The sequence below is a fragment of the Prionailurus viverrinus genome, chromosome D1 (assembly GCF_022837055.1).
Source record: "Prionailurus viverrinus isolate Anna chromosome D1, UM_Priviv_1.0, whole genome shotgun sequence".
In the NCBI taxonomy this organism is placed as follows: domain Eukaryota; kingdom Metazoa; phylum Chordata; class Mammalia; order Carnivora; family Felidae; genus Prionailurus; species Prionailurus viverrinus.
Window position 1 is genome coordinate 6,959,727 of NC_062570.1, and position 13,636 is coordinate 6,973,362.

The 13,636-nt window shown below is 38.8% G+C and overlaps 1 protein-coding gene across 16 annotated transcripts in view; it reads left to right on the forward strand.

Moving 5' to 3' along the window:
* The window catches only part of ATM (ATM serine/threonine kinase), a 132,239-nt gene that overhangs the window by 20,932 nt on the left and 97,671 nt on the right, over positions 1 to 13,636 (forward strand). For all 16 annotated transcript variants that reach the window (XR_007156155.1, XR_007156156.1, XR_007156157.1 and 13 more), the window contains 8 exons: positions 1,651 to 1,816; positions 2,657 to 2,895; positions 4,685 to 4,848; positions 6,313 to 6,482; positions 8,274 to 8,645; positions 9,295 to 9,489; positions 10,242 to 10,337; positions 11,441 to 11,666. Coding sequence is in view for 11 of the 16 variants with exons in the window: in XM_047877193.1 (XP_047733149.1) it covers positions 1,651 to 1,816; positions 2,657 to 2,895; positions 4,685 to 4,848; positions 6,313 to 6,482; positions 8,274 to 8,645; positions 9,295 to 9,489; positions 10,242 to 10,337; positions 11,441 to 11,666 (1,628 nt within the window). In the remaining 5 variants the exon portion in view is untranslated. The remainder of the gene's footprint in view (positions 1 to 1,650; positions 1,817 to 2,656; positions 2,896 to 4,684; positions 4,849 to 6,312; positions 6,483 to 8,273; positions 8,646 to 9,294; positions 9,490 to 10,241; positions 10,338 to 11,440; positions 11,667 to 13,636) is intronic.

Genomic DNA, 13,636 nt, shown 5'->3' on the forward strand with positions numbered 1-13,636 from the left:
AGTGAATCCACCTGGAGGCATGTCCTACAGCCTTTTTTTGAAGAAGTTGGACTCTTTGCTTTTGAGACTTCTGTTGACGGCTTATGCTGGTTTTTTTTTAACCGCTTGCCAGGATAGTATGTGGGATTCTATGAGAATTGGGATCAACTTCCCTGATCTAACATAAATGCCTTAGAACTTGAGCTTTAATCCAAGACAGTTGGCTTTCTCATTTCACCTCTCTGCACCTACCAACTAATAAGAGTAAGGTAACCACTCCTGTGTTCTCTTCTCCACGTTTGTGTGTATTAACTCACAGTTTTACCATTTAGGTGTTGTATGTCATGATGAAACTTTGAGAAGCACTGATGTAGAGTTGCATAAATTGATGTCATATACGATAGGAATCATTTGAACGGTTATTTTCTTTACTATCATGTTTGAGGTATTTATATTGTCCTTATTCTTTTGTATTTGATAACTGATTGTAAACTATTTTTGCAGAATTAAGTGATATTATACAGTTGAAAAGGCAGATACCCATGGTGTTAGTCTTACTTTACCAGCCAAGGACTTTGTGTTTTTCTCTTTATGGGAAGAAAATCCTGCATTAGCAACTTTGGTTTTCATTGTTTTGGGAGATGATTCTCAATGCATTTCAATGTTTCTGTGTGTCTTATAAGCAGACACTGGCTGCTTTATTCCTGGCTTTTTTTTTTTTTTAATGTTTATTTACTTTTTGAGACAGAGAGACAGAGCATGCGTGCGAGACAGGCAGAGAGAAAGAGGGAGACCCAGAATCCAAAGCAGGTTCCAGGCTCTGAGCTGTCCGTACAGAGCCCCACACAGGGCTCGAACTCATGAGCCGTGAGATCATGACCTGAGGTGAAGTTGGACGCTCAACCGACTGAGCCCCCCAGGCGCCCCGTCCAAACCTTTTTTTAAGTACGTGTGTATAGCAGACCTTGGAAGCCAGAGATGATGGCTTCCTCCGAGCAAAGGACAGGCTTCCTTGCTGCCTATTTGTTACAAGTGGCTTGAGATTTCTCTTCTATAATGTAGCTCACTTTTGTATCATGTCCCTTGTCCCTCTTCAGGTTGCCTTCAGGGCTGAGGAATTTATGTAAGAAGGAAGGTCCTGTGGCTATTGTCATGGCTGTGAGAAATAAACTGTCATTTTTCTCGGATCAAGAATATCTTGTCTTCTGCCAACACCCAGGAAACTGGCATTCTGATTCCTTAGGTTTCAAGTAGAATAAAATTTTATCCCCTTGACATGGTTCTTGATGCTCTTGATATATTTTACACGTGTTATTAATCAATTGGCTTTAAAACAAAATAGTAGATTGTGTGTGCCCTGTGTCACATGCTCTGTTAGACCTACATGGAAGGACGTAGATATTGAAGAGGTGCCACAGCTTGTCTGAGGGCCGGCTGCACATGGTCTGCGGCCTTAAGTTGTTCCTCTCTCGAAGGCAGTTTACATAACATAACATTAAATACTGATTGAACACTTTTACTGTTTTGAGTGTAAATTAGTGTAATTTTTAATCTTTTTGTCTGTATGGGATTATTGAAATTTAAATTGTAGCAGGACCTTTAAGTTAAATGCTTTCATAATTTTCTTTTTGATAACATAACTAAAATGGTTGTTTTTGTTTGTTTTTTAAGAGTTGTTCTCTGTGTACTTCAATCTGTACCTTAAACCTGCACAAGACATTAATAGAGTTTTAGTGGCTAGAATAATTCATGCTGTGGCCAGAGGGTGCTGTTCGCAAACTGATGGATTGAATTCCAAATTGTTGGATTTCTTTTCCAAAGCTATTCATCATGCAAGGTAATCTAGTCTCGTTTTGTTCTGTATTGGAAATCTATTTGATCTTTTTGCAAGTATATCTTTTATTTTGTGTGTGTGTGTGTGTGTGTGTGTGTGTGTGTGTGTGTGTGTGTTTTAATGTGTATTTATTTTGAGAGAGAGTGCAAGAGGGGAGGGACAGAGACAGAAAACCTTAAGCAGGTGCCATGCTATCAACCCAGAGCCCGATGTGGGGCTCAGACTCATGAACTGTGAGATCATGACCTGAGTTGAAATCGAGAGTCAAACGTTTAACTGGCTGAGCCACCCAGGTGCTCTGCAAGTCTGTCTTTTAGATCTAGCATCTGAAAATGTTACCAATTAAAAAAACAAAAACATCGGCCCATTGTAGTAGAATTAGTAGATTCCTAAAGAAAGTAGCACTCCAGCTATTCTTGAATATCCAAAGGCAGAACATGAAAATGATGTTTTTAAGTGGGAGATCAGTGCTGCTTTATTAAAAAAGATAAATATCCTCTTAAGTAGTTTGATTTTCCCCATTTTTGAGAATAGATGTACTAAGAAAAAATGAACTAGTGTATTTTGGAAGTATCAATATCTTACGTTTGTGCTGCATTAGTCTATAACATGAAACATTGTATACATGGTGTTTGAGCAGCAGAGAGAGCTGGTGTCCTAGCACCAGATAATGTTGTTGCTGCCTGTAGTCCCACTAGGATTTGTTTCCTGAATAGTTCTGAAACTAAGGCTATTGTTATTTGAAGATTAGATCCTTTTTTCTTTCCAGCGTGCAACTTCATAACTGTCTTCAGTGTTCATTGTCTTCCCTGTTAAGCGGAGTGTGTTTATTTTCTGTGACAGACAAGAGAAGAGCTCTGCAGGTCTAAACCACATCTTAGCAGCGTTTGTTATCTTCCTCAAGACGTTGGCTGTTAACTTTCGAATTTGTGTGTGTCAGTTAGGAGATGAAGTTCTTCCTACCTTGCTTTATATTTGGACTCAACACAGACTTAATGATTGCTTAAAAGAAGTGATTATTGAATTATTTCAGCTGCAAATTTATATCCGTCATCCAAAGGGAGCTAAAACCCAAGAGAAAGGTAATAAAAGGCAGTTTTTGCTGTTTTGAATTTACTTCCTCATCGAAATGTAGGGGCTTAAGTATGAAAATTGTATTTTGTAGGAGGTTATGACCTTCTTATGGATTACTGTGCTTGATAATGGTATTAGTCATAGGGATATTTCTCACACTTTTTTTAGAATTTGAAGTTGTGGTAGCAAGTCATATTGTGCTGTTTGTTTAGTACATTGCTAAGCATCACAAGGAAACACAAATATGACGCGATGTCCCCTCTGGGAGCTGATGATGCAGCAGTTAGGTGCTAAAAGGTATTTCTCATACTGTAGCGTAAAAGAGTTCAGAGAAGGCAGGGCCTTGTTTATTTACATGTGGCTTTTATTAGGAGGTAGAAAAGATAAATATGGACCCAAAGCCGTCAGATTAGTCAGTTCCTCAGGGAGATGTGTACATACTGCTTTAAACCTCATACTTGATCCAGGCCCCTGTTTGCTGGGAATACCAGAAATGAATGATTTCTCCTCTTTGATACCTTTACCTTCATTTTTCATCAAGAGAGTATTGCTGGTTAATACATATCGCATATTTGAAAGCAGCTAGGATAGTAGATCTTAAAAGTTCTCATCACAAGGAAGCAGCTTTTTTTTTTTTTCTTTTTTTGTTATGTAAGGTATGTTAACTAGACTTACTGTGGTCATTTCACAAGGTTATACAAATACTGAATAATTACGTTGTACACATGAAACTAACGTTGCATGTCAATTATACCTTCATAGAAAGAGTACTGCTGGGATGGTTTCGCTTCATTCAGTAGAAGGGAACTTTATTGGGCGGAACAGGAACTGAACGAGTTCCCCCATGCTCAGGGTGTGTTTACTTTTGGCCTTGTACTGGCCTTTGGATGAATTCATCATGGCGAGCGTAATGACTGTGTTAGGAAATCATGCTACACTGAGTAATAGCAGCTAAAATGGAGGAAAACAGTTATAGCCAATTTTTTTCAAAAGTAGCAATGTTTAATGGGCTCTTCTAGTATGTGCAGTCAGAGTATTTGTGGCCCAAGAAACTCCTGAAGTCAAAGAATGGCGGATTCTCTTAGTTTGTCATCTTTCACACAGCTTTCACCAGGATGAAGATCAGGCTTAATTTATGGGATGGCATGATATGTTTAGGGTTTTAGTTAATGGTATATTTAGGATGAAAATTGACAGGATGGTGAGTTTGCCAGAAACACTAATGTAGTGTTAGACTGTGTTAATAGATTTTATGGTTCTTTGTGGGGAGTAACAGCTCCTTTGTTACCCATCTGGTCAGATGACAGTGGGAGTATTCTGTCTACCAGATTTTGGACAGTCACCATTTGAAGAGAGATATAGTAGAGTGGAGTGTGTTTAGGGGAAGGTGACCAGAATAATGAGAAGTCTGGGTAACATGTCATTTGTACACCAGTTAAAGGAACTGGTAACATTTTTCTCTAAATGATGTAGTGAGAACTTGGTCCTCATGTAAATGACAGAGCATGTTAATTACATTTGCCTCAGGGGAGAGACACAGTTAAAGTTCGATTGAGATTTTCATTGAGTTGATCAGAGAAAAATCAGACTATTGAAGAATTTTATAGGACACACAGGTAAGCTGAGCATGAAGCGGACACTACAAAGTAGAGTTTGCCAAGGATATTGTCACAAGAGGCGTTAGTACTGAGTGGGCAGTTGGCCCAGTTTCCGCCTCAGTAGCTGAATGGTTTTGTGGGAGGTGGTGGGGCAAATGGAGTGTGTATGTAGATTATATTCTCTTTTTTTGAATTACAGGTGCTTATGAATCAAATAAATGGAAAAGTATCTTATACAACTTATATGATCTGCTGATTAATGAGATAAGTCATATAGGAAGCAGAGGGAAATACTCTTCAGGATCCCGTAATGTTGCTGTCAAGGAAAACTTGATTGACCTGATGGCAGATATTTGTCACCAGGTACAGTTGGTTGAAATTTTCCATTAATTTCCTTTTAATTGGTGGGTTTTTTGTTTTTTGTTTTTTTGTTTTTTTTAGAGATAGAGAGAGGATCTTAAGCAGGCTCCGGTATGGAGCCTGATGTGGGTCTCCATCTCACGACTTGTGAGGTCTTGACCTGAGCCAAAATCTAGTTGGATGCTTAACCAACTGAGCCACCCAGGTGCCCTTTACTGGACTTTTCAAATGTGCGTTCTGATAGGAAACCTTGTCAAATTATTTTGTATATGTAGCTTTTCTGTTCAAAATACTGTAAATATTTGGAATTAATCTTCTGACTTAAAAAATAACTATTTTGCACACATGAACTTAGTGAAAACTAGTGATGAACTCTTCATTCTTAAAAGGTTGTCTGTAGAAAATCAGATCATGTTTCTTGTTTAAAATTTTTTTTTCTACTGAGTTAGAAATCACATAGCATACAAGTACACAATTGAGTGGTTTTCAGTATTTTCACTATATTGTGCAAGCATCACCACTGTGTGATTCCAGAATATTTCCACTACTCCCCAAACAGACTCTGTACCTGTTAGCAGTCAGTCCCAGTGCCCAGCTTTTTTCAGTTTTTAGCAGCTAACCACTAAGCTCCTTTGTGTCTCTAAAGATTTGCTATTTTGGACATTTCATGTAAATGAAATAGAAACACAACTGTAAACTACGTGGAAGCAACTTGTAGTCTTTCGTCCATGTTGTGCTAGGAACTAGTGGTTCATTCCTTTTTATTGCCTGATAATGTTTAGTAGCGTGGGTATTTTACATTTTGCCCGTTCATCAGTTGATGGCAGTTTTGTTTTTTTTTTTAATGTTTTTATTTTATGTTTGAGAGAGAGAGAGAGGGACTGAGTGTGAGTGGGGGAGGGGCAGAGAGAGAGAGACACAGAATCTGAAGCAGGCTCTAGGCCCTGAGCTGTCAGCACAGAGCCCGACGTGGGGCTCGAACCCACAAACTGCGAGATCATGACCTGAGCCAAAGTCGGATGCTTCACCGACTGAACCACCCAAGCGCCCCTATGCCTTAATGTTTCTTTTTAAAAAAAATTTTTTTTTTTTTTTAATGTTTCTTAAGTAAAACTTTTTCCCAGAAATTTGATTAACATCCTGGGTAATTTCATTTGTCAGATATTTTCTTAATGCTAAACTTAAAATACTTTTTTTTAATTAAAAAAGCTTTTTTAAATTTAATCCCATTGAAAATAGAGATTTTTGCTTGGTAATATGTGCTTCCTGGAGAGCTGTTACAGTCCTGTAAAATGTTTGTTCCTTACTATGTTATCATGCTTATGTATTTCCATGATTTATTACTTTTGCTCTATGACTTTCCTCTGTCTAATTTGAGGAGGAACATTTTTTCCCTCATGAACTATTAGAAAATAGGAACAGTGTAAAAAAACAAAAAAAGTAAGTTGTCTTTTTGTTATTTTACAGGTTTTTAATGAAGATACCAGATCATTGGAGATTTCTCAATCTTACGCTATCACACAAAGAGAACTTAATGATTACGGTGCAACTTGCAAAAAGAGGAAAATAGAATTAGGCTGGGACGTAATAAAAGATCATCTTCAGAAGTCACAGAATGATTTTGATCTTGTGCCTTGGTAAAATTTTCTCTTTTTCAGTGTCATCCTGGTCTCATTTAGTTTTTCTTATGAGACCTCTACTACAACAGCCTGGCCATAACTAGGTCATCTGTCCACTCCTAAACCAGTCATTGGCGGAGGGGAAGGTGGTTGCTGGGACGTGTTGAGGTCCACCACCGTGGCTCATGTGCTCTAGCCGGGGCCACGGCCTTAGCAAAGGAGATGGGGGGACAGCAGCCTGGGAGACAGTCATGTGTGGCTCGTGGAATTTCCTGAGTTGCGCATCTCAACGTAGACATTTTAGCAGGTACAGCACCTGCTAGTAAAAGTAGCTTGGGAAGAAATTAAAGATGGCATTCAGAAATCACAGAATAATTTGGACCTCTTGCCACAATGAAAGGTTGTCTTTTTAAAATTTTGCCGGGTACAGCATACACAGTTACTTAAATGATTAAATTGTTGACCTCTGTGATAACATAAAATATTAGGTTTGGTAGGAGTCTTTAGAATTCATCCAGTCCAGCCTGTTCATTTTATCAAACTGAGGAAGGTTCCGCAGCTTGAACAAGGACACTTAGAAATTTGTAGGTGACAGTCAAGCTTCTGTGATCCCTGTCTCCGTTTTCCCCATGTTGATGTAATAGTTAAATATAATTGCGTTGTGGGGGAAAGCATCTTGATTTAGATACCTAGTGTTTGAACTCATGTTTATTTTATATAGTGGAGGATCCCTATTTCAGATTCTTCAATTTGTTCATTTCCTGCAGGGTTATTTATTGAATACTTGCTTTGTGCCAAGCATTATAGATGCAAGGATGAATAAGATAAAGTTCTTCTTCTTGAGCAGTATGCATTCTAAGAATTCACAGCAAATATTTTTTGACTTAACCAACATCTAGGAAGAATAGTTGTTTGGCTTTTTTGTTCTTGTTTTAGAGGAATATTCTTCGTGGCTAAAGAGTAAGGATGGGTGTGATAATTCAGAAGTAGAAAATTGGGTCATTTAGGGGCGTCTAGGTGGCTCAGTCAGTTAAGCATCTGACTCTTGATTTCGGCTCAGGTCATGATCTTACGATTCGTGAGATTGAGCCCCACATCAGGCTCTGCACTGACAGTATGGAGCCTGCTTGGGATTCTCTCTCTCTCTTTCTCTCTGCCCCTCCCCTGCTTGCTCTCTTGCTCAAAATAAATAAATTTTATTAAAAAAAAATTGGAGCATCTGGGTGGCTCCATCAGTTGGGCTTTCAACTTTGGCTCAGGTCATGATCTCATGGTCCGTGGGGTTCAAGCCTCACTTCGGGCTTTGCTCTGACAGCATGGAGCCTACTTTGGATTCTCTGACTCCCTCTCTCTCTGCCCCTCTGCCACTTGTGTGCTCTCTCTCTCTTTCAAAAATAAACATTAAAAAATTAACAAAAAAATAAATAAAAAGAAAATTGATAATTTACTTTTTATTTATTTTTAAGTAGGCTTCAATGTGGGGCTCACACTCCCAGCCCTGAGATCAAGAGTTACATGCTCTACCTACGGAGCCAGTCAGGTGCACTTACCTTTAGTTACTCCTCAGAATTTTTGTGTAAGGGAAATATGACAGCTCCCCTACCTGGCCAAAAAGTTGTCATTCTTCCTGTCACTTTAGGAAGTAGGGCTTAATAAATACTAAGAGCCTTTTATTTGGAGAGTAGTATGGAAAGTAATGATGGTGATTCTTTAGGATATTGTAAAGGTGCTATGTCTGTAGATTTGTTTTCTGTTAGCTTGTTAATAGACTTGAATCATTTTCAAATTAATTACACTTTTTTCTTTTAGGTTACAGATTGCAACCCAATTAATATCAAAATATCCTTCAAGTTTACCTAACTATGAGTTGTCACCATTACTGATGATACTGTACCAGCTTCTGCCTCAGCAGCGACATGGGGAGCGCACGCCATACGTGTTACGGTGCCTTGTGGAGCTTGCATCGTGTCAAGGCAAGAAATCAGACCTGGAAAGCTCACAGAAATCAGATTTATTGAAACTCTGGACTAAAATTTGGTCTATTACTTTTCGTGGTATAAGTTCTGAACGAATACAAGCTGAAAACTTTGGCTTACTTGGAGCTATAATTCAAGGTGGTTTAATTGAGGTTGATAGAGAATTCTGGAAGTTATTTACTGGGTCAGCCTGCAGACCTTCATGGTAGGTTGATTTATGTATTGTATTAGATTTTTATATATACATATACTTTTTTTTTTCCCCCCTCTGGTTTTTGTAGTTTTTCACTTCAGTTAAAAAATATGTTAAATTCTGGGGGTGCCTGGGTGGCTCAGTCGGTTGGGCATCTGACTTCGGCTCAGGTCATGATCTCCCTGTTCCCGAGTTCGAGCCTGGCTTCAGGCTCTGTGCTGACAGTTCGGAGCCTGGAGCCTGCTTCAGACTCTGTGTCTCCCTGCTCTCTACTCCTCTCCCACTCATGCTGTGTCTGTGTCTCTCAGAAATAAACGTTTAAAAAAAAACAACCAAAGAGATACAAATTGTTCTTGAGGGAAAGAATGTGGACAGGAGATGGTAACTTAAAATTGGTGCATTGCTGCTTTTCCTGCAAGAATATATAGGTAGCGTTTATAGTCTCCTCTTGCAATTCTTTTCTCCCATTCTTGACTCTCCTATTCTGTCACTCAAGGGTGGGGAACGCTTTGTCATTCTTTGATCACATGTAATCTAATTTTGGTTATTCTCGTGATAGCACTTACTGCAGAAAGAAAACAGAACTATTAGGACTGGGCCCGGGGTGGTGGTGGGGGGGGAAAGCTTATTTTTAACAACAGCGCCCTCTGTTTTGTTGTAGTCCTGCAGTGTGCTGCTTGACTTTGGCCCTGACCACCTGCGTTGTTCCAGAAACAGTAAAGACAGGAGTGGAGCAGAATACATGTGAAGTAAATAGAAGCTTTTCGTTAAAGGAATTGATAATGAAATGGCTCTTATTCTATCAGTTAGAGGATGACTTTGAAGACAGTACCGAGCCGCCCCCAGTTCTTCACAGGTGATTTGAATTCCTTAGCATCCAGCTGCTTTTTGTATGGGGAGGTAACGGAGGCTTGTGCTTGTTTGATACTCGTTGGCTTGTTGCACAGTGGTAATGTGGGGTTTCTCAGACCTTACCCCAAATATTAAACAGTCCCTTTGTTTTTCCAGTGTTCTGTGTCTTTGTGCTTGGATGTCTTCATGTCCTTTTACTTTGTTTTTATCTCTGCTGAGACAGTGAGAACACAGGGGGATGTGCCTGTATAATACAAATTATAATTCTTTGAGCACTTCCGTGTTCCTTTGTGATTTTCTGTGAGTAGGTTCATCTGCATGTATGTCTGACGCAGACGTATCCCGGAATCAGAATGGGAGTATCTTGTGCGTGACGGGTGTTAAATTAATGGGGGGGAGGAAACTGGAGACAGGGAGCAGCTTGACCCTGTAACCTTTCCACAGCTGGTGGTCAGGACTGAAGGAGTAGAGGATGGGATTTTGTGGGTCCTAGTGCTTTTGTTTTAATTTCACAATCTGTTTCAGATACAATTTTTAAAAATTAGATGAGTCTGCTGCCAGCAAGTATTGAAAATTATAGTAACATAAAATAAACGTATGCTTCTTAATTCTTGTTTTAGATGTTAAAAAATTCAGTAACGATGAAAGAAAGTGATGTCAAGATTTACAACCAAACATGGATATTTAAGTATAAACAATGCATTCAATGGGTTTTGGTCTTCTAAGTGAAGATTTTTTTTTAATTTTCCTTTGTAGTAATTTTCCTCATCTTGCACTGGAGAAAATTCTTGTGAGTCTCACTATGAAAAACTCTAAAGCTGCAATGAATTTTTTCCAAAGAGTGCCAGAATGGTATGTTATCTAATAGAGTTCTGTATTCGTTTAAGCTATGGCTGTTAATTACAAAGATAATAATTTTAGCAGGGTAGTAGCTACGTCTTAAAAGTTATGAACTAAGTTGATCAATTAAAGAAAATTCCATCTCTGAGCCAGGGAAAAAGCTGCTTTTAATTCAATGATAGTGATCTGCGTTCTATAATTTTAGATCCTGTCGACTGGTTTTTTTTTTTTTTTCTTTTTTTTTTTCATCGTTTATTTATTTTTGGGACAGAGAGAGACAGAGCATGAACGGGGGAGGGGCAGAGAGAGGGAGACACAGAATCGGAAACAGGCTCCAGGCTCTGAGCCATCAGCCCAGAGCCTGACGCGGGGCTCGAACCCACGGACCGCGAGATCGTGACCTGGCTGAAGTCGGACGCTTAACCGACTGCGCCACCCAGGCGCCCCTGTCGACTGGTTTTTAATGCCGTGTAGTATAGCGTGGCAACACTTGCCAATGGAAGAAATACAATAGTTATCACGGGTGGTTAAGACATGAGTTTTTTAAAGATGTGACCCATTTTTGTATGCCATGTAAAATCTGTTCATTTTAAAATTAATGGTAATGGAGGATAGGTCAAAGTAAAAATAAGTCTAAAAACCTCATTTTAGTTGATTGACTGAAGAGGCCCCTGATTATCACTGTGGCGGAAAATGGCTCACTAGTATTAAGACTCCTGATCTCCCTTGAGAGGGCATAGCATGAAAAACTCCTTCATTTTGGAGAAATCAAAGCAGAAAAAAGGAAAGTGTTTTCAGATAATGTTTATCTTAGTGTTTGTACCTGGTGCTATTAATGTTTTCTTTTTAATGTTTTCTGACTTTGCCTTTGAAATTATAACCTATGTGTCTTTCATCCATGTGTTACTGGAATTTGCTATTGCAAAATGAAAGCTGGTACACGAGCATAGCCATTCCAAAGCCGAGAAGCCTTTAAAAAGACTAATCCGTTAATTGTGTAAGCAGTCTGTAAAGTAGATGCTAAGTTAAAGTTTTCATTTGTGATAAATTGCTGCTGCGTGGAGGTGAAGCAGTTGGTCACTTGATTGTACATTTAAGGTCTTACTCTCTTGAAGTGAACAACACCACAAAGATGCAGAGGAGTCTTCGTTCTCAGAAATTGAAGAACTGTTTCTTCAGACAACTTTCGACAAGATGGATTTCTTAACGATTGTGAAGGAATGTCCTGTAGAAAAGCTCCAGTCCAGTGGACGCATTTCTGTCCACCAGAACCTTAAGGAATCACTGGATCGCTGTCTTCTGGGGTTATCAGAACAGCTTCTAAATAACTACTCCTTTGAGGTGAGATTTTCAGAAGAACTAAAGCCTACATCTGACTCAACTTTGGTGGACTGTTAGGAAGGAGAAACAGGCAGAAGGGGCCCTGAGGATGGTGACAGGCTTAATTAAAAAAAGCATAGTGACAGTACATGCGTACAAATAGGGAAGACTTACTACAAGAGCAGAAAGACCCAAGAAGAATAATTTGTGTTTCTTTTGTACCAGGAATTCCAGTAGATGTTAAAGAAGTAGAAATCTTTGTGTGGGTTTGTGGGGAACAATAATGGTTTGGAGCATAGGGATTATATGATGAGAAAGAACCTCTCCACTGAGAGGAGGGAGAGGTTACAATAACAGACAAGAACATCATTTAAACTGATCTCAAAGATCTTGGTGACACTTGAAGAGGGAGAAGTGTTAATAAAATGTAACAAATGATCTAGCAATCACCCATAGTTTAGAGGTCACTAGTAATTTCTCATAAATCGTTTTCTTCACTGTCTTAAGATCACACATTCTCATGGGGCGCCTGGGTGTCTCAGTTGGTTAAGTGTTTGTCTCTTGATTTTGGCTCAGGTCATGATCTCGTGGTGAGATTGAGCCCCGCGTTGGGTGTTGGGCTCCACGCTAGCAATGGAGCCTGCTTGAGATTCTCTCTCTCTCTCTCTCTCTCTCTCTCTCTCTGTCTCTCTCTGTCTCTCTTTCTATTTCTCTCTTTCTCAAAGAAAAAAAGATCACAAATTTTCTTTGTGTGTACCATTCTCTTGCCGAAACTCCCGTTATTTTTGACGTGAAATAAATATCTTTCTACCTATTTTTTGTGTGTTCAAAATCATCCACATGTCAAAATCCTGCTAAAGCCTTTTTTAGATAATCTCAGCCATAATAATTCATCTTTTGATTTTCACAGTACTTAGTATTTGTCAAAAAAATTTTTTTTAATGTTTTATTTTTGAGAGAGAGAGCGTGAGTGGGGGAAGAGAGAGAGGGAGACAGAATCCGAAACAGGCTGCAGGCTCTGAGCTGTCAGCATAGAGCTTGATGGGGGGGCTTGAACTCGAGGACCAAGATATCATGACCTGAGCCAAAGTTGGATGCTCAACCGACTGAGCCACCCAGGCGCCCTAGTATTTCTTTTTAAAGTAACTCTTAGTATATTCCTTGTCCCATGGATATTTGTGTGTATGTTTTATATGCAGATGTTTCAAGCCATGCTGTAAATCTCCTTAAAGGACATCTGTATTTTTGTTAATCTTTGGATCTTCCACAATGCCTTGTTATATTGTAAATGGTGAAATATTTGTTGAATAAAATAAAATTTGTAAGTTACTCAGAGGAGTGAATTCATTATCTGTGGGATAATGACCCACAGAGCCAGAGAAGAGATAGTGTGTCTGTTTCATATGTCTTATCCTTAGTTACTGACATTCTGCTAGATCACGCTTGTAACCATTTTCATGACAAAGTAATAAAGTCTTCTGTGTTTTCCCCTAAAATGCCATTTCCTACAATATAGGAACAGAGCAATCTGGAAATGTTATTTTTCTGTGTAGCCATTGCAGATTTGTAAATAATTGTGTAAATTTGGCTGAGTGATATCTACTTGCAAAATTTGTGCAAGTTTCTAGAGTCTAAAAAGCTGGGTAAGTCAGGGTTCTTATCTTTCTGAAGCTCAAAATGTCATTTTAATATCTCTTTATATGAATCTGATTTCTGCTCCTATTCAAAGAGTTATAGACTTTTATTTGTGTATCATTTTTTTTCTTTCCACCGTACCTCAAATATTAAGGGCCTTTGTGTACAGTACATTGTGCTACTTTAAGAGGAGATAGATGCCTAACTTGGCCATTAGGAGATAGTTTTGTTTTTCCCAAGATTTCTAGTTATCACAACTCCGCAGGGATCTCTTAGATGTTTTTAGAGATAATCAGAATTATGCCACTATTAAATCAGTTAACTAGTTTCTTAATGTGTACCTAAGATTTGTTCCT